Source organism: Mastomys coucha, unplaced genomic scaffold, assembly GCF_008632895.1.
Source record: "Mastomys coucha isolate ucsf_1 unplaced genomic scaffold, UCSF_Mcou_1 pScaffold20, whole genome shotgun sequence".
NCBI classification, from domain to species: Eukaryota; Metazoa; Chordata; class Mammalia; order Rodentia; family Muridae; genus Mastomys; species Mastomys coucha.
The window spans coordinates 25,424,524-25,446,361 of record NW_022196903.1 but is presented as its reverse complement, the minus strand read 5'-3'; the positions used below and the strand labels follow the sequence as shown (position 1 = coordinate 25,446,361).

General features: G+C 40.0%; 1 protein-coding gene across 1 annotated transcript in view; it reads right to left on the bottom strand.

Moving 5' to 3' along the window:
• Klhdc10 (kelch domain containing 10) overlaps positions 1-21,838 on the bottom strand; it is a 61,356-nt gene that overhangs the window by 32,510 nt on the left and 7,008 nt on the right. Inside the window, exon 2 of the mRNA XM_031381063.1 lies at positions 1,134-1,220. Within this exon, the coding sequence (XP_031236923.1) occupies positions 1,134-1,220 (87 nt within the window). The remainder of the gene's footprint in view (positions 1-1,133; positions 1,221-21,838) is intronic.

Sequence of the window (21,838 nt, the reverse complement as noted above, 5' to 3'; positions counted from 1 at the left end):
TTTTTTACTTAATCTCTTCCGTTAAAATTAGATAAATGACTTGTAAGTAATTTAATAAGGTCTTAATTGCAACATCAAGCATGCTTGTCTGATAATTTGCTATAGCTTAAAAACAAGACAGAAAGAAAAACTGTGAGCTAGACTTTTCAATCCCCTTCAGAGTAACTTTTTACTCCTAACAGTCTACAGCTGATAAAAAAGTAGTCAGGAGAAACAGTGTGGACTCTAAAAGAAGAGCGGCCCTGTCAAACAGCAGCTTTAAAGTTGATACACTTTGAGAGTTAAGTCCTAAAGTGCATAAAAGCTCATATTTAAGCTTCCTTTTCCCATATCCTTGCCAACGTGGATTGCTTTAATCCTCCCACCTAATAAGTAAAATATTTTAGTATTTTAGCAATGAATTAATGAAGTTTATATTTACTTGGCATTTGTTTAACTTTTTATTACATCTATGTGCTATTTATTTATAATTTATATGTGTTTTATGTGGGTATGTGCACATGCTGTGCCACAGCACATGTGTGGAAGTCAGGATAACTTGCTGGAATAATTTCTGTTCCTACCATGTGGGTCCCAGAGATCAAACTCAGGTTGCTAAGCCTGGCAACAAACACTTTTACCCTCTAAGCCATTTTGCCCTCCCCAACTAGCATTTTTTAAATTTAATATACTGACTATTCATATGCATTCACTTATTTTTCTAGTAGGTATAGACTACTCATTTCTGGGAGCTCTTTATATTCAGATTAATGATTAATAAATGCTTCCCATGGTTATGTTTCTATTTATGATGTTGATACAAAGGACTCTTGTAGGCTATCACATCATCATTTGTTTCTTCCTTAGAATCATATCCTACACTTGAAGGTTTTTTTGATGTTGTTATGGTAGACTGCCACTGATACTGGTGAGGTAATCTAATGTACTATTTAAGATACAGTAAGAGAATCTAACTTCCCCAAAACTTATAATTCCAACAGTGGTCAATATAAAACATAAATTTAAAACTAAGGCCTTTGCTTCAATTTTGGCTGTTAAGAAAACATAAAGAAAACAGTTTTGAATTTAGAAAATCCATTCAAAATTCCCTTCCACCCACAGGAAGCACAGAGCTCTTGCTAGTGATCACCCACCTCTCAGGAACCTGTTAGGGATCCTTATGATGGGACAGGACTGAATGAAGCGCCTCCTAACTGGGTCCCATCGTATTTTCTTCTTACCTGTCACCACAATTATCAGCAGTAAGTCAGACACATACAACACATGGCAAATAATACATAGTTACTGTATTATAAAGACAGAAAAACAGGAAACAAAACAATACTTGAATACAGAAGGAAAGTGATATAAAGTACCATTTAACTCTGGAAGTTAAGATGACATAATACACAAGCAGTGAGGAAAGTTTTCAACTCTTATCCCCAACAACACAATCATGTGCACCTTTTAAAGCTGGTCAATAGCCTGTTCACTCAGTAATCACCAATGCCATCTTGTGGCAGAAATTTTAGAAGCGATTAGAAAGAACAGCCTTTTAAAGCCAATGAAGCCAAAAGGAGCTCCACCAAAAAGCATCAGGCACGACACAGGCTCCTCTGCTCAAGGTTTCTTTTACTAGTTACAAAGCAATGGATACTGACCTTTAATAAGAAATCTGCTGGCCTTAAAAATTAAAACTAAATGACAACCAAGTCAAACAAAATATTACTATCTGGGCACCTTCATGTAGCATAGGGAGGAGTACATATGCTTCCTAGGAAGCAAATTAGCTCCACACTAATCCCAATTAAAATTTGTTTTCTTACAAAATAGAAGAAAAATGTAATGGACTCATAGAACTGTTCAATGGAGCAATTTTCTCTCTTTCCAAAGTTTTGATACTTTCCATTAAAATACCTCTTGTTAAAAAAACAAACACTGCTTGCATAGCACATAAAGTTTATATTACATCATATAATTCCCTCAGCAATCCAGAACTGGCTCCAAACTCTTTTTTTTAGGCACCGGCTATGCCTGCATCCCTGTTTTAGGACCTAGAGTTGCAAAAGAAGGATATGACTCACCCTAACTAGAAGAACTCTTGCTCAGGTAAGCAAAGGACTTGTATAAATAATCACATTGCAGTGAGGAATGTGTAACAAGGGCTCTAAAACCCCTCAAAGATCTTATCGTAGTCAACATGTAAGGAAGGAAGCCGAAGGAAACTGACTAAGTGATGGAGTGTGAGGGCCCAGCCTAAGTATCCCGTCTCCCCACTACATCACAACTACTCTGGCTCCAATTCCCTAGAAAGAGAATGGGTTTTGCTTTAAGTGATTGGAGACATGTTCAGATGGTCATCAGAAGGTCTAGCTTGCTTACTCAAACACTCACATGGAGAAATACAAATTCTGTTTAATGCAGTAATATGATCTTCATAATACTGGGGAGAAAAGAGACTTGTGGGGAAATTATATACCTGGCAAAATATCTAAAATCTTTTAAGTCTGTGGTTTCCAAATTCTGGTCTCTAGTTCACTGCTAGGTTAAAGTGAAAATTCCCAGCTCAATATAAAAGGAGGAAAATATGGACAAAAAGCTAAAATGTTCTCTTCAAAGGTCTATCCTTTTTTATTGTTAAATATTCTTTATTTTTCTAAGAGAATGATAATAGAAAATTGCATTGATTATATTTTTATATATCTTTGCTTAGAAAAATAAAAAATTTGCAAACAAAAAATTACTCTAAAGTATACACACACATATATATTTTAAATATACAGACTAAACCACTGCTTTGAATCAATATGATACACCATTGATGACTCGTGAGTCCTGCACAGGAAGCCATGCTGCCAAAGGATACTAACACACATTACAACCTTCCCTTAGTCTCACCTATGCTCCAATTAGAAAGACAAGACAGAAACACAATACTACTGAATAGCAATACAAGACAGAATATAACAAGTGGTTAGCTTAAAATTTGACATTTTTATGAATCAAAAGTGTTAAAGTGTACATACCCTTTGATTAGCTATTCCACTTCTAGGAATCTATTCCTAAAGAAACAACCATAGATGCATGGAAAGATGTATGGACAAAGATATTAACTATGGTAATATTTATAATGATAAAAAATTTATAAACACTTCCAATGTCCAACAAGAGGGAGATGGTTAAGTATGTTAAACATACTTTAAAACGTTCATATGCTACATACCAATTAAAAGTTTATATAAGGCTATTAACATTAACAAGCATTTACAATACATTGCAAATGAACCAGTTACAAAGTAGTGTTACAGTAAAATATAATCTTAGTAAAAAAAAAGTATATGATAATAAAAAATATAAAAAATGTTTATATCAAATTTTAATTGTGATTATCTTGGGTAGATTTTGTGAGTGATTTTTGTTTATTCCCCTTTGTTCTTGCCTTTATTTTCCAAGCTTTTGAGAACACATTACTTTTGGACTGGAAAAAGACAATACCATATTACTTTAATTTTTGAAAATATAATTTTAAAAAATACTGGAAAGAAACACACCAAACTGTTAACAGTGAGTTATGACTAAGGTTGGAGTAATTACTCTTTTTATGTTAGCCAAAAATTTTGGCATATTGTTTCTAGATAATAATATAATCATATGAATTTTCCTTTTGCTTTTTTGAGATAGGACCTCCTTGTGTAGGCTTGGCTGCCCTGGAACTTACTACATAGATCAGACTGGCCTGGAACTCACAGAGATCCACCTGCCTTTTCCTTGCTTGAAGATATGTTCTACCACATCTGACCGCCATGTGAAAAACTACTTTAGAATATAGAGATAAGAAAAAAAAAATTAGTGAATCAAAGCTGTAACCAAAGACCTTTATGAAGGATGGGTGTGTAGCTCAGTATAGAGCACACTGGGCCAGCATGCACAGGGCCCTGGGGTCAAACCTAAGCACCCACCCCTGTTTTGTTTTATTAGAACTTCTGTTAAACATCTTTGGCATGTTTCTCTCACAGCAACCAACATATGATTCCTGTCACAAGTGAAGCTAACGCTAACTTTATGGAAGTTATTCAGTCATAATGGATGCTGACTTTAGGACCCATGTGCTCTTCACCCAACGAGCAGAGATGAGAGAGAGGGGGCAAGGGGGGAGATGAGGGATGGGGGAGAGGAGGAAAAATAGAGAATAAAGGGAAAGAGGAGGAGAGGTAAGGAAGGAGAGGCACAGTAGCATAACAATAACAACATAACAGTAATGTACACATGCACTTTTTTATTTTTACAGAAACACACACCTTTTAAATTTCATAAATTTATTCCTGACCTAAGCTTCTATTCATTAAAGTTTATATAAACATAAGATGCTTATGTTGAAAATTAAGCAAACTACCAATCTCCATTAGTGCTTATTTTAAAATAAACCTCCCCAAAGAAAAACATTTTCTCCAATCATTTAACCAATATTTAATCTGCTACCTTAATTTTCTTCTTTTTACAAAATTTGCTTCACCACAATCACTAAATTAAAACCTTAGCAAGACACAGATAACTCAGCCTCTGTCCAATGTCATAAATAATGTCATCTTTTTATAAAATCTACAGAGGCAGCACATGCTTTCATCTCTTGGGAGGCAGAGGCAGGTGGATCTGAGTTCGAGGCCAGTGTGGTCTACACAGTGTACTCCAACACAGCCAAGGCTACACAGTGAAACCCTTTCCGAGATGGGAAACCTACGCAAGAAAGAACACGCACCAACAAATACCCTAATAGACTAAAACTAAGAAGAGTCAGTGAGACATAAAGAGAAGAAAAGGAAAGTTGAGAGAACAGACTCAGAAATCAGTTCAATAATAACCAGGAGTGGGTGAGAGGAGGCTTTACTAGTTTAAACAGCTGAACTAAGACCACAGAGGCAGGCAGCAGAAGGAGCTGAAACAGTCTGCAAAACTCACCACATTGGTGGTTGGTGATACACAGAAATTATATTACAGATCAACCCCTCCCACCTATTTGTCTCCTTGAGCCAAGTATTTAAGAAGAAGTATTTGCTCCCAAATGAGACCAGTGGCAATGACCAAGAGTATGCTCCCCAGGTAGGAACAAGATGAGTAGTTGGCTCTAGGAAGAGCTCTGTATGGATATCAGCATTCTGACAGATTAAGGGCAGCTACATTAGAGAATAGTTGGTATCAGGTACACTCCCCCTCACTGTGGCTCACCCAGTGTCCACTCTCCTCCCTACCACAATTAGTGGGATCTGTGCAAAACACTGAGGGAAAGTCACAGCAAGGCTAGCAAAGATTCTCAAAGCAGCATAAACCAGCATAATCAAGACCCAAACATGGTAAAAGTCAGAAGTAAAGCGTTAAGATAACAAAGAGAGTAGGGGAATGCCAGGGCCAAGAAGTGGGAGAGGGTGGGGTGGCAGGCATGGGGAGGGAGGAGGCAAGAGGGGTTTGTTCTTGTTTTTGTTTGTTTGTTGGAGGGGAAACTGGGAAAGGAGAAATTTACATGTAAATAAAGAAAATATCTTCAAAAAAAAGATAACAAAGAAAAGTCATCTCTGCCAAAATTTAAAGTACTGTTTTGTCTCTTTACAGAAATGAACAAATGAATCTTAAGCTTCATATGGAAATGGAAGGAGCCCTGAACACCACAGCAATCTGAAAAAGAAATTGAAGGACTAACATGACACTTCACTGCCAAACTTACAATGGTCCAGTATTTAAAGCAGAGGGACTGGCATAAGGAAGAACACCCATAAACAAATGATTTCCAGCGAGAATGCAGTACTGTGGCGGCATGAGCCTGTAATCCCAACACTCACATGGAGGGCAGAGCCAGGAGGATCACTACATGCAAAGTTCTAGGGCAGCCAAGACTACATAGTCAGACACTGTATCAACAAACCATAAATAAATAAATAAATAAATAAATAAATAAATAAATAAATAAATGTGAGAATTCAGAGTTAAACACAAACATCTATTATCCATTAATTTTTGAGAAGTGACAAGGAAGTTAACTGATTTAAGTCTTACAGGTAACAAGAATCATCTTTCCAACTCATTCTATAATTACATACACTTTTACCTAGCATTTTTTTGGGGGGCAGGGATGGGTAGAGATTGTTGTTCTGTGTTTTGAGATGGGATTCTCACTCTATGACCAGGTTTAGGTTGGCTATGAGTCTCCTTTTCTGTCCCCACCATGTTCAGCCTTTAAATCTAGACTAGAGGCAGAGGTAAAATATCTGTAAGTTTGAAGCCAGCATGGTCTACATATGAGTTCCAGGACAGCCAGGGCTACATAGTGAGATCCTGTCTCAAACCCTCTCCTTCCCAAAAAGAGAAAGAGAAGAAAAAGAGAAAGAGAAGGAAGAGGAGGAGGAGGAGGAGGAGGAGGAGGAGAGGAGAGGAGAGGAGAGGAGAGAAGAAGGAAGAAGGAAAGAAGGAAAGACAGTCACTATGAAAAGGACATCACAGCAAGGCAAAACAGGAACTTATTATAGAATAAGGCAATTACATTCTTGAGCATTTATCCCAAATAAGTGAAATTTTATGTTCACATAAAACATATACACAAAACTCATGACAAATTTATTCACAATAGTTAAAAATATGAAGCAACCCCAATTTCCTTCAGTGAGTAAACAAATTGATAAATCTATGAAATGTTGACATGAGGAACAACTTGGGTAGGTCAGAAGGGTAAAATGCACCAGTTTTCCAAGGCATTTCCATAGTTAATCTTGAGGTCAGCTTAGCTGGATTTAGGGTGTGTTTGTGAGGCTGTTTTCAGAGAGGGGAAGGCCCACCATGAATGTAGGTGACCAATATTATAGGCTGGGATCCAGATGGAATACAAAGTGGGAAAGAGACCTATGAACAGGCTGTGGTAGTGTGAATAATAATGGTCCCTAGAGTCTCATATACCTGCATGCTTAGTCCCCATTTGAAGAACTGTTTGGAAGGAAAAGCTAAGAGTCTTCCTGTCACTGCTACCTGTGAATCAGTTGTAAAGCTCTCAGCTCCAGGGCCATTCCTGCCTACATGCTTCCCACCTCGAACTAAACCTCGGAAACTGTAGGTAAGCCTTCAAGAGCTGCCTTGGTCATGATGTCTCTTCATAGCAATAACAGTGACTAAGACACAGACATTCTCCTTTATTGCTTCATGGCCCTAGAAACAAACCATGGAACCAAGGACTATAGACAGAAACATCTCAAGTCAAAAGTCACCTCAAGATAATGTTTCTCCTTTTTAAGTTGTTTCTCTGGTGTTCATCATAGTAATGAAAAATTAAAACACACACACAAACACACACACACAGAGCTGCTTCCAGAGAAGTAGGACTATTGCTACCATTTGGTTCTGAAGCCTTTATACCTAGTTTTCAGGAGGAATTCAGAAAAGTTTGGAATGCACACCACAGAAGTCCTAGACTACTCCAAGCTTAGCTTAATTCTGGGATGAAGTCAAAACCTTGCAGTAGAGACAGCTCAACAGGCTTCTTCCACATAGAAATGAGGACTCTCTTGAAACTGGACATGGAGCCACTTGTGTCTTATCACAGCAAAGAATTTGTCTATATTTTCCTCATGCCTTAAGGGTGGTAGACTAAATGACTCTAGTAAAGGAATTTTCTGAACCACTCAGCCTTCAGGCTATGGCATGGCCATTGCTGACTGCTTTTAACTGGGTTTGCAGTAAGAACTGGGGATACAAGTTGAGCAAGACAGTTGGCATGTAGAAAAATGTACAGTTTGGCCAGGAAAAAGAAAAAAAGCATATGTAAGTCAAAACCAATGAAGCTGTGGTGGCTGACAAAAGGAGCCCCTCTAAAAAGCTGTGCATCTTACAAAAGGACAACAGGGGAAATGCTTCAAAAGCAGCTTGGGCATTGGCTGGGGCCACACTCAAGACCCATCTTTAACAGGCTCAGTGGTACAGACCCGGCTTTGAGAAGAAAGCTCTAGAGCTCCCTGTTCACGGCTGGTTGCCCAGGCAAGTGTTTCTCTAAGGTCAGCAGCCCAAGAGTGAAGAGACCATAGCAGCAATTTCATAAGTGAGACTCTTCCTTAAGCTAGTGGCAGACCTTGGGGTCATCATAGACACTGGAGGGCTTTTTGTTTGTTTGTTTGAATTTACAAGGACAGCCAAAGATTACCATGCTTGGGTAACAGTGAGATCACTGCATGGAATTCTATGATTTTTGTTTGTTTCTTTTTCCAAACTTGTTTTCCAATAAGTCATTCATATACCATTTTTAAAAAGATTTTTATTTTTTATCATGTGTAGGTGTGTGTGCTCATATGTGGATATGTGCATGTGAGTGTAGGTGCCTGCAGAGGCCAGAGTTATTACATCTCCTGGGGCTAGAGTTATAGGTGGCTGTGAGCTGCCACCTAACATGGGTACTGGAAACTTAATTCTGGAAGAGTGGCAAGTGCTCTTAACTGCTGAGCTCTCTGTTCAGCCTCTCAGATGAGACTTTGACCCTGGACTTGTTAGCAATGCTGGAAACAGTAGGATTATGGGGACTCCTACAGATGTGCTAATGCATTTTGCATTCTGAAATAGACAGAACCCTTGGGGGGAGGGGCAGAGGTGGAAATGACTAGCTTATAGAGATGTATCTGATGATAAGCTGACAAGAGGTGGGCTTGGATTTGTGATGCTTAATTTTAATCATCAACCTGACTGAACTGAGAAACACCCAGGAGGGCTGGAGAGTTGTTGGCTCAGTGATTAAGAGCACTTGTTCTTGCAAAGGACTTAGATTTGATTTCCAACACCTAGGCGGAGGTTCACCACCTCCTCAGGCACCAGGCACGCATATAGAGCACAGACATACGCATATAGAGCACAGACATACACATAGGCAAAATGTTCAAACACACAAAATAATAAATCTAAAAACAAACAAACAAACAAACAAACAAAAACAATTAAGCAAAAGAGAGAGGGGGAAACCCACCAGATTAGTAAAGCACACCTGAGTGCTTCTGTGAAGGCACTCAGGAGATTCTCAGGAGATTAACTAGGCAGAGGATAGGGAGGGGCCACCCTGAATGGGAAGGCACCATTTCCATGGGGGGTGGGGTGAGAGGGGGCTCTGAAAGAAAAGAAGTGATAGAAACCTAACAGGTAACACTCCATTTCCCAACGTTCCCAGAGGTATGCAGGGGGGTCCACCTGAAGAGGGATCATTCTAAAACTTCACAAGAGCAAATTCTGGGTTAATATTGATCACTTGCTAAATAAATGACTTTCTGTTAAATTTAGGAGAATGAACATATATCTATCTATTCTAGCACTTCTAAATTTCTGCCTTTTGCTCTTAAAAAAAGAAACTATAAGCTAGGCATGTCAAGGCATTCCTACAACCAAGAAATCTGAACTCAGGACCAGACAGTTACACAGTTTAAATTCCAGCACTCAAGAAGCAGAGGCGCCAGGCAGTGGTGGCGCAAGCCTTTAATCCCGGCACTTGGGAGGCAGAAGCAGGCGGATTTCTAAATTCGAGGCCAGCCTGGACTACAGAGTGAGTTCCAGGACAGCCAGGGCTAAACAGGGAAATCCTGTCTCGGAAAAAAAAAAAAAAAAAAAAAAACCAGCAGAGGCAGGCAGATCTCTGGAAGTTCAATACCAGCCTAGTCTATAATATTAAGCTCGAGTACAGCCAAGGCTACATAATGAAGCAATACTACCCTCACCCCCTGCAAAGTAAGAAGAGAGAGGAGAAGAGAAGAGATCTAAACCCATCCACATCTTAGCTCTTCCCTCCTGAAGAGTACTCCTTAGGGAACTTCGGTTCCATTTCAAATTCTTTTTGAAATAAAGCACTATATAAACAAACAGCAAATTAAAATATAACTCATAATGCCATGTTGTATTATGGTCTAGTTTGGTTAGCCACAGCATTGTACATCTACATGAAAACAACTGTACACATTACCAGCATGTAGCAGAATTCTGGCAGAGCCATTGTATCTGGAATGACCTCCAGAGCACTGGCACCTAGGCTCTGAGGTAGCCTTCTGTCAGTAATTGTTATCTAAGATTTTATGGGGTTGATCCTTTGAAGGATTCTCAAAGCTTCTGCATAGGTTTGAGACATGACTGGCAAACTAGGATGTCTCATATAGCTGAGAATTGCCTAAGGTTATGCTTCTCTCAAGACAAGCTCTAGATAAACTGCCTTTTGTGTAACAATAAAGAGGCTCTAGAAAAAGGGTTTGGGGTTCAGTCCTTGAGAGGCTGATTCCCTGCTGCTGAGAAGCCTAAATTCATCCTGCAGTGTCTGTCTGTCTTTTGTCAGTCGTCCAAGGATCCCAGTCCACCGACACTAACACTATTAGAACTCATTTAATCTTCTCCACAACTCTGTGATATTGATACAACCATGGCTCCCAATTTACAGATGAGGATAATAACAATAGTGAGATTTGTACAAAAACACTTAAGTACTAAGTGAAAAGTCTAGAATTTAAAGATTTATCTACTTTTTAAAAATTTTAAAAGATTTATTTATTATTATATGTAAGTATGTGTAAGTAGCTGTCTTCAGACACACCAGAAGAGGGTGTCAGATCTCTTTACGGATGGTTGTGAGCCACCATGTGGTTGCTGGGATTTGAAGTCAGGACCTTCGGAAGAACAGTCAGTGCTCTTAACAGCTGAGCCATCTTTCCAGCTCCCTATTTTTTATTTTATTTATTTATTTTTTTGCTTGCCTGCTTGCTTGTTTGAGACAGACCTCTGCATGAAGCTATAGTTTACTTGAAATCGCTATTATACATTCTAGGCTGGCCTTAACTCTTTCTGCCTCAGTCTCCCAAGTTCTGGATTACAGGAATTATACATCACAAAGCCCAGCTACACCAGAGCAGTGATGTGAATCTAAATTTCGCTTAATTAATGTACAACCATGCTCTTGATTATAGTTCAGTTTTGCACCTAAACAGGTTATGTCTAATAAAGGCATTTAATCAATACCTGCTGAATGAAGACTAGGACACTGATTCTCAACAAGAGCAGTCTTCTAATCCTCCCAAGGAGTTACTCTTCTGATATTCTCTCCATTACATTGTGCATTGCCAAATCTCATTATAAATCAAAACCAGAGTAGGTCATTGTGACTAACAGAATAAGGTAATGTTTTCTATCTCACCAAAATTTCAGGAGTTAAACAAAACAAAGCCTATTAATTAAGAACAACTGTGGTGCCGGGTGGTGGTGGTGGTGGCGCACACCTTTAATCCCAGCACTTGGGAGGCAGAGGCAGGCGGATTTCTGAGTTCCAGGCCAGCCTGGTCTACAGAGTGAGTTCCAGGACAGCCAGGGCTATGCAGAGAAACCCAGTCTCAAAAAAACAAAACAAACAAACAAAACAAACAAACAAACAAAAACCCAACTGTGGTGAGCCTATAGTAATAGCAAAGACCTGTAATTCCAGTCCTCAGGAACTAAAGCAGGACAGTCCCTGATTAATTATGAGTTTGAGGCCCACCTAGGCTACACAAGACCCTGTGCAAAACAATCAAATGCACTGATAGCACAACATGTACTATGATGCCCTTATAAACCGTCTAGCTACAGTGTAAGGAGCTTGACTACTTACTCTGCTCTACTGTACTTCCTCCCTAGTACTAACAGCAACAAAAACATTTTTAAGCAGTATACTGAGGCAAAAGCAACTTTCTGCCTGTGGTGCTTTGAGTGAAAATGGCCCCAAAAGGTGCATAGGGAGTGGCACTTTTAGGAGGTATGGCATGCTGGAGTAAGTGTGGCCTTCTTGTAGGAGATATGTCACTGGGGGTGGGCTTTGAGGTCACAGATTCTCAACCAGGCCAGTGGCTGTCTCTTCCCGTTGCCTGCAGATCCAGATGTAGAACTCTTAGCTTCTTCTCCAGCACCATGTGTGCCTATAAGCCACCATGCTAATGGACCAAACCTCTGAAACTGTAAGCCATCCCTAACTAATTGTTTTCCTTTATAAGAGTCGCTGTGATCATAGTGTCTCTTCACAGCAATGGAAACCTTAAGACACTGCCCCTAGACATTAGGCATGTTATCTCTTCTAAGTTTAACCACAGCTTATATACATTTATGCTAAGCACTGTGTTTTCATACATACTCATTTATAAATTATCTCAACTATGTGGAGACTACCAGAAGAATAAACAGATAAGTGGGCAGAAATGGCTAGTTCTCAACGTTCCCACTGCTTGATACTTCTGTTCTTTCTGAACAGCATGGTGGGCCTTTCTGCTTTGCACAGCTTTCTCTTGCCATGTTTCAGTAGTTTCCTTTCTTCTTCTTTTACTAGGCTGGCCTCGAACTCAGAAATCCACCTGCCTCTGCCTCCCAAGTGCTGGGATTAAAGGCGTGCGCCACCACTGCCTGGCTCATTTTTTTATTCCTCCAACATTATTCTTATTTTTTACAAAACAAGGCAGGCTATCAAAGACATTTCTTCTGTAAATACAAAGTAATCATAGCATAGTGAGGAACAGCTTCTAATCTTGAGCTAGCCTTTGTCATTTTGGTTTTATTATTCAAGCATCCTTTTCTGAAAAAAAGTAAAAAGTGGGCTCATTAGGTGAGGAGTTTTGGTCTTTGGGGAAAAGAAAGGGCACAAGCAGAAATGCCACTCATCTACATAAATGACTGATTCTTGGCTAGACTATTCTTGAAAAATAAGCTAAAATTTACATATATTAATCAAAAAATATTATAATTCATAAATCTGTTAGATTGAAGCATTACATCTGAATCTAATAAATACAAAATTCCTGAGAACACTCTGGTTTAAAATAATATCATCATATTCTTAATGTTTATGAATGTCTGCCAAGATTTCAACATAAAACTCTACCCACATCTGGAGACGTGGCTCAGTGATTAAGAACACTTGCTGCTCTTCCAGAAGACCTAGGTCTGATTTTAACTCCAGTTCCAGGGAATCTGAGGCCCTCTTCTGGCTTTCTTGAGCACCAGGTAGGCATGTGGTGCATATACATACATGCAAGCAAAGCACATATAAAATATACATATTTTTAAACAATGAAAACTAAAACTAAAAAACAAACAAAAACAAATAGCAACTCTACCCCTTTGACAGTCTCTCAAGCCCCCAAATCCTACAACTCTCAAAGGAATTGCAAATACTTACAGATCCTTATAACTACCCATTACTGTTGTGGATGGGCCTGGTGCTGTTCTTGTGAACCAATCCCCTAATGAATAAAGGAGCCAATCACTGGGCAAGTAGGAGGGATTTCCGGGCTGGACCAGAGAAAAGAGGAAGCAGGAAAGAGTTAGGTTCCTTTTAGACAGGAGATAGGTGAGGACAAGATGTAGTTACAAGTGCCTCCCCAGCTTATGGCAAATCCACCAGGATTTGCCACTGGAAAAGTCAAATTTAATATGGCTTACAAGATTAGGATTTTAGTTGCTGCACCCAGTGACTTGAGTTACCGTTGTTTCTGAACTAAGTTTGTGTGGCATTTTCCTTCATGTAGGGGTTCGACTGGGTTCAAGAGAGAAAGATACAGTGGCAAGGCATGAGTTTGCCTGAGATGCACTACAAAGGCGGTGGGGAATTTGAAGCACGGGGCTGGCGGGGGCTGGCGGGGGCTGGCAGGGGCTGGCGTGGTAATGACCCACCAATAAGAACTTAGCAAGTTGGGTGGAGATGTCTCAGGAGCTCCAGGCCAGAGAGTCTCCATGAGAGAAGAACAAGCTGGCCAGGCCACCAGGGCAAAGAGTTGATGGCACAAAAACTGCTGGAATGTGCCGGTTCCATTTTCTAAATATTTCCCTATTTCCCACAACACACTACAATGGTTACTGAGACACTAAACTAGAAAAATAAAACAAGGGCTGGAGAGATGGCTCAGTAGTTAAGAGCACTGACTGCTCTTCCGAAGGTCTTGAATTCAAATCCCAGCAACCACATGGTGGCTCACAACCATCTGTAATGGGATCTGATGCCCTCTTCTGGGGTGTCTGAAGACAGCAACAGTGGACTTACATATAATATATAAATAAATCTTTAAAAAAAAAAAAAAGAAAGAAAGAAAACAAACAAACAAAAAAACTAGATTGACAGCCTTCTCTCCATAGGCTGGAACTTAAACTCAGGCTGGAGGAGGGACAATTCAGTAGTTAGAGTACTAGCTGCCCTTGAAGAAGACTGGGGTTTGACTCCAACACCTATGTGGAGGCTCACAACCACTTGTAATTCCAGCTGGGGGGAGGGGGGTCCAACACCCTCTTCTGGCATCTGTGGGCATTGCATGCACATGGTGCACAGGCATGCAGGCAGATAAACACTTACACACAAAATAAAAATAAATAAATCTTAAACTCTGGCTGGAGACATTAGTTTCCAAAGAAATAAAAGCTGGCTCTCTCCTAAGAAGAATGTAACATCTGATAGAGCCCTGAAGAAACAGTTAATGGAACTACATTAAAAAGAAAAGAGTTACATTCACAAATCTACAACCATTTTCAAGAGGACAATTCAATAGTCCTGCACATTATAGGAAGACACCTACCACCAGGAATAACAGAAGCTGCGATCAAATGTATGACAACTTTGTGTAGTAATTAGGACCTGGAAACAATGTGCCAGTTCTCTTTTAAAGTAATGGACAATGCATTATTCTAAAAGTCTTAAATGTATAGACCTCTTAAGGTTCAAGTTAGTAACAACAAAAAATATTAAGAGACTTTTATTGTGTGTGTGTGTAGGCGGGTACATGTTAAAGTGTGTCAGGTACCAGTGGGTAAGGTGCCCACGCGGAGGCAGGGATGTCTACCTCAGGCATCGTTCCTTAGCAGTCAACCTTGTCACTGGCACCCAGACTTTCTGAGATAGGCTGGTTGGTCACAGAGCCTCAAGGATCCTTACAGAAGTCTTTGCCTCTACAGCTCTGGGACTTCAAGTGTGAGGTACTCATCTTACTCATCTAGCTTTTCACGGAGGTGCAGGGAATTCCCACTAAGATTAGGGCTTTTAGAGTAAGGTTTACCACCATTAGGTTTGCCAAATTAGGGTTAGTGTTAAGACTTCTAAGGTTGAGCTGGGCAGTGATGGCACACGCCTTTAATCCCAGCACTTGGGAGGCAGAGGCAGGCAGATTTCTGAGTTCGAGGCCAGCCTGGTCTACAGAGTGAGTTCCAGGACAGCCAAGGCTACACAGAGAAACCCTGTCTCAAAAAAACCAAAAAAAAAAAAAAAAACTTCAAAAAGATGAACTAAAGAGATGGCTCAGCGGGTAGAGGCTGACAATTTGAATTTGATCTCTAGGACCCACATGGTAGAAGACTCTTGAAAGACCTCTGACCTCCATACATGCACTATGGAATATAATACACACACAAAGTCACATAAAAATAAATAAAATGTAATTTTAAAAAATATTTATTAAGGAAACCAGGTATGGTGGCCCATGCCTGTAACCCCAGCATTTGAGAAGCTAAGGCTGTGTGTGCTACATGGTGTTTTAGGGTATGGATGATCTTGTCTCAAAAAACACGTCTTTATATACATCAGATATAACTGGGAATACAGCTTAGTGGTATGTACCACTTGCCTAGCATGCATGAGACCCTGGGTTCAATCTCAGTCTCTACCCCAACCCCAAAAAGGTAGCATATAGCCAGGGTAGGAGTGCATAGCTTATAATCATAGTGCTGAGGACAGTGAAACAGGGGCCTGTCTTAAGGTGGAGGCCAGTCTGGGCTACATTGGACATTTCAGACCAGTCTGAGTTATGAAGGGAATTTTGTCTCAAAAAACAAGTTGTAGCCAGGCATGGTGGTGTACATCTTTTAATTTGTGCACTAGGGAGACAGAGGCAGCAGAATCTGAGTTCAAGGCCAGTCTAGTCTACATAGAGAGACCTGGCAAAACAAAACAAAAACAAAACTCAAGGTATGTGGTTTGAATAAAATTCCCCCCAGAGTGCATATATTTGAACATTTGGTCCTGTGTCAGTGGAACTGTTTAGGAAGGATTAGAAGGTCTGGCCTTGGTGAAAGGGTATAACTAGGTATAGGCTTTGACAAAGTTAAGACAACCAGGAAGATGGATTCATGAGAATCAGAAGTTCAAGATCATTCTCAGCTATACCATGAGTATGAAGTCAACATGTCTCAAAAAATAAAAAGTACAAACTATGAATATGGCCAAAGTGAGCAAGCTACCTAGGCCTAGCAGGACTTGGGAATGAAGTACTATACTGAGCAATATCTATTCTGAGAACAGCACAATGTGAACACCCCTTATCCAAGTTGTACTAGAGGGTAAGGCAGGAGGATCTTAAGTTATAGGTCAGTGTAGGCTACATAGTTAGATGCCATCTCAGAAAAGTAAACCTATTCTTTTCTTGGAAAGCAGAATGATAAAAGACAATATGTGCACAAGAGTATTTTTCCCAAAAGTTGAAACAAGTGTTATTTAAAATCATAATTTAGGCCCTTTTCTTGAGACAGGGTCTCACTATGTATCTCTGATTTGGACCTCTTCTTGTAGCCCAGGCTGACCTTGAACTCACAGGGATATACTTATCTGCCTCTGCCTCCTAAGTCTGGGATAAAAGGCATGCACCGTGGCTATTTTAAGTCCCTACAGTTTTTGATACAGTTTTAAGAAGCTGTTTTGCTAAATAGTTTAATGTGTAAATGTATTTAAAGTGAAATATATTTTTCTTTTGAAATTATCAAATTCAGAGTCTAACTAGAAATTCCACAGTCCTGAATGAGATTTGTGTACATATTTTTAAAAAAAAAATTGTTTCATGTGACACCAAGGTATGTATAGTTAGCATTTAATCAATTATATATCTGGTTCAAGCTAACAGAGTTGACAGTTTAATGATCAAACATATGGCAAGAAGTTACTGTGGATAAAAAGGGGAAAAAAAAGGCGTCATTCGACTTCAAACTATTTTATCATCTCATTTTCTTACTTCTCGTTTTCCTACCAAGCTTACTTTCAGTGATTACATTCTAGATAGCTTAAGTCCAGGCTGCATTCTAAATGTGGCAGGATCTAGGAAGCAATACAAATATAGTTATGCTTTAGTCAAGATTAATTCTGCTTCAACATATAGAGTAGATCAGAAGACTAACAGTGTGTATATATATGTGTGTGTGTGTGTGTGTGCGCGTGTGTGTGTGTGTGTGTGTGTGTGTGTGTGTAGATATCCATACACTGCAACAGAAGACAGTAAAGACCTAAATTGTAGCAGTGAACTGGAAGGAACGTGTGTGTGTGTGTGTGTGTATGTGTAGATATCCATACACTGCAACAGAAGACAGTAAAGACCTAAATTGTAGCAGTGAACTGGAAGGAACAAGCAAAGGAGTAAACTGGAAGGAGCACAGCACAGCAGTCAAGCGAATGACTGCCTTTCCGGCATACATGGTCACAGACAAGAGTTTTACCTTCTGTGCCTCAGTGCTCTTACCTATAAAAAGAGGGACAAATAGAAGTACCTAATTTACCTACTTAAGCACTGGGTTGTCAGTAAATGTGTACAGAAGCACCCAATTAGGGCTAGCAGATGTTGTCTGTTTGCTAAAGTACCTACCTAGCATACTCAATTCAATACCTAGTACCTACCATATGAACCAGGCATAGAGACCCACACCCATAATCCCAGCACTTCAGAAGTAGAGACAAGAAAATTCCATCAAGTTTAACAAGTTTGAGACCAGCCTTCGCTATATGAAACCCTGTCTCAAACAAACAAACAAAAACAGCTTAGTAAAAAAGCAAAAGTTAAAGCAGGTACACACCTTTAACTCCAGTGTTTGGGGGTTCAGAGCTAAGTAGATCTAAGTTCAAAGTCAGCCTGGTCTAGATAAATGAGTTAGTTCCAGGACAGCCAGAGTTACTTACAAAATGAGACTCTATCTTGATTTGTTTTGGTTTGTTTTTTCGAGACAGAGTTTCCCTGTGTAGCCCTGGCTGTTCTGGAACTCACTCTGTAGACCAGGCTGGCCTCGAACTCAGAAATCCACCTGCCTCTGCCTCCCAAGTGCTGGGATTAAAGGCATGCACCACCACTGCCCGGCGAGACTCTATCTTGAAAAAACAACTACATAAAAACAAACATAAACAAAAAGCAAGCATGAGACCACCCATGGTGGTACAGACATATTCCTCCAGCACTCATGAGTCATCTCAGGAAAGACATGGTGAAGTGAAGGTAAGCCCGTCTTAGCTGGCTGCTTTGTGCTGATGGACAAATTGATTCTCAAATTGATGCGTTATTGTAAGGGACCCAGAATGGCCAAAATGAACCTTTGAAAGAAGAATAAACTAGGAAGGCTCATGACTCTTTATTTCAAAACTCATTTCAAAGTACCAATAAATGAAGTAATATGGCACTGACATGAGCAGACGTACAGATCAATGGAACAGAACAGAGAGATCAGAATGAGCCCCCACTTTACCTTGTCAAATGATTTTTGACAAGGGTGACAGTACCATTCATAAGTGAAAGAAACGTGCTATAAACAAATGGGGGGGGGCAAGCAGTGATGACGCACACCTTTGATCCCAGCACTAGGAGGCAGAGGCAGGCAGATTTCTGAGTTCAAGGCCGGCCTGGTCTGTTCTAGGACCAGGACAGCCAGGGATGCACAGAGAAAAAAAAAAAAAAAAAAAAAAAAAAAAAAAAAAAAAAAAAAAAAAAAAAAAAAGACACTGGAATGGTCGGACAAAGCTCAGAAGACCCTGACACCCAAGCACAGGGACAAACACAAGACCACAGAATGCTAAAGGAAAACACAGGGGTATATCTTTATGACCTTGTATTTGACAAAGGATCCTTGTATATCACACCAAAACATGAAAAACAAACCGGAAAAAGTAACTAGACTTCATCAAAATTTAAAAGATCAGTGTGTGTTTTTAACAACACAACTAAAAAACTGATAAAATGGGATAAAATGCACATATAAATGTTAAATTACATAAACAAAGGACTTAAATCTAAAATATATAATGAATATATAATGAACTTTTTTTTTTCTGAGACGGGGTTTCTCTGTATAGCCCTGGCTGTCCTGGAACTTACTCTGTAGACCAGGCTGGCCTCAAATTCAGAAATCTGCCTGCCTCTGCCTCCCCAAGTGCTGGGATTAAAGGGCGAGCACCACACTGCCTGGCTATAATGAACTCTTAAAACAACAAAAAGACAACCCAATTAAAAACAGGATGGGATGTTTAAACATTCCCTAACAAGGAAGTAGCCACAGACAAGTGATCAACACCCACATAAAAACATGCTTGGCATTGTTAGTCATCGAAGGAAAACACATCAAAAACTACAATGAAGGCATGAAGGTGCAGCGCCTACAGCCCAGCTACTGAGGCTGAGGTTGCTTTAGCTCGGGAGTCTAAGACAAGCCAGAACAATACAGAGACCAGGCCTAAAAAACAAGAGCATTAAGATTCTATTTCACATTTTTTTTTTTTTTTTTTGAGACAGGGTTTCTTTGCGTAGCCCTGGCTGTCCTGGAACTCACTCTGTAGACCAGGCTGGCCTCAAACTCAGAAATCCGCCTGCCTCTTCCTCCCAAGTGCTGGGATTAAAGGCGTGCGCCACCACCACCCAGCTATTTCACACATATTAAAATAGTTGCTATATAGATTCAGAAAGTGAGATGACCAGTGTTTGGGAAGATGTACAAAGCATTGGTGGGAATGTAAAATTCCACTTGCTTTGGAAAACCATCTGGCAATTCATCAAGTGACTAAACATATTCCGCAAAGTTACTACACCATTCGGCAATTGTATTCCAGGTATTTACCTAAGGGAAGCACATATCCAGGCACAGGTATACACATAGCAGCATTACACTTAACAGTCAAAAACTAAAAACAACCTAAGTACATATCAACAGATGGTTTGGTAAATTAATATGGGGAAGACGGAAACAAAACATGGGAGGGTGAGATGGCTCAGCTGGTAAAGGTGCTTGTTGTGATGAGCTGAGTCTGATCCCTGGAACCCCAGTGGTGGGAAAGAGAACTAACTCCCAAAAGAGCTGTTCTTTGCCAGGCAGTGATGGTGCATGCCTTTAATCCCAGCACTTGGGAGGCAGAAGCAGGTGGATTTCTGAGTTCCAGGACAGCCTGGTCTACAGAGTGAGTTCCAGGGCAGCCAGAGATACAGAGAGAAACTATCTCAAAAAACAACAACAACAACAACAACAACGAGAGAGAGAGAGAGAAATACCCTCAAAAAATTGCAGCCACTTCTTTTTTTTTATCTATTTTAAAGATGTATTTACTTTCTATATACAGGTGTTTTGACTGCAAGTGTGTCTGCATTATAAGAAGTGGACTTTGGATCTCATAGGACTACTGTCCTGGAACTCACTCTGTAGACCAGGCTGGCCTTGAACTCAGAAATCGGCCTGCCTCTGCCCCCCAAGCGCTGGAATTAAAGTGGTGGCGCACGCTCAATAGGGCTATATTGTAAGTTGACTTGTGTTACTAGGAATTGAACCCAGGATCTCTGAAAGAGCAGCCAGTGCTCCTAACTGCTGGGCCGTCTCTCAAGTCCCCTATTTCTTTTTAAGGGTGTGTGTGTGTGTGTGTGTGTGTGTGTGTGTGTGTGTAGCTGGAGTTGCAGGCAGCTGTGCACCACTGTGTGGGTGCTAGAAACTGAACCTCCAACCTCTGCAAAAGCAGCGCACACTCTTAAGCACCAAGCCAGCCGGCTCTACAGCTCACCAATACCAAGGACTCAAAAGGCTAAGCAAAAAGGCTACTTGAGCCCAAAACACTGCAACATGATTACCCCAGGCAACAAAGCCAGGCATGGTACTGCACATCTATCTGTAATACAGGCACTCAGAAGTAGGCAGAAGGATCAGGAGTTCAAAGCCAGCCTCAGCTATGTAGTATCTCAAAGCTAACCAGGGATACATAAGGCTCTGACTCAAAAAGAAAACAAAATTAAGATTTTGCGGGCATTTTTTTAAATTTTTTTTTAATTTTTTATAAATTTATTATTTATTTATTATATGTAAGTACACTGTAGCTGTCTTCAGACACCCCAGAAGAGGGCACCAGATCTCATTACGGATGGTTATGAGCCACCATGTGGTGGCTGGAATTTGAACTCATGACCTTCAGAGGAGCAGTCAGTGCTCTTAACCGCTGAGCCATCTCTCCAGCCCCCAATTTTGGGGGCATTAATTAGCTGATTTCATATTCTATGGAAAAATAAGGAAAACCAAACAGGAATAGAACACGGAGCAACAATAATCAGAGAATGGACTGATCAGCAAAGCAAAACAGTAATCACATTCTATTCGGGAACTAAGTTGGCCTACAGACAGAATTTCTTTTTTTGTATGTGTGTTAAGCTTTTTTTTTTTAAGACTTTATTTATTTGTTATTATAAATAAGTACACTGTAGCTATCTTCAGACGCACCAGAAGAGAGCATCAGATTTCATTATGGGTGGTTGTGAGCCACCATGTGGTTGCTGGGATTTGAACTCAGGACCTTTGGAAGAGCAGTCGGTGCTCTTACCTGCTGAGCCATCTCACCAGCCCAGACAGAATTTCACATGCAAGGAAATAGTGGGTACCTAGTGCTCAGTGATGATGCTCAATAATAGGCAGGCATCTAGAGGAAAAGTAAAACTCTAGTTCTGCCTCAGTGCTTCCTTAAACTTCTATCTACATGGACAAATGCTTACACACAAAAATAAAACTATCAAAGTACCAAGAATAACACAAGAGCATCCATTCCAATTTTGGCTAACAAGTACTAGTACAAGAATGATCTGTCTTTTTTTTTTTTTTTTTTTTT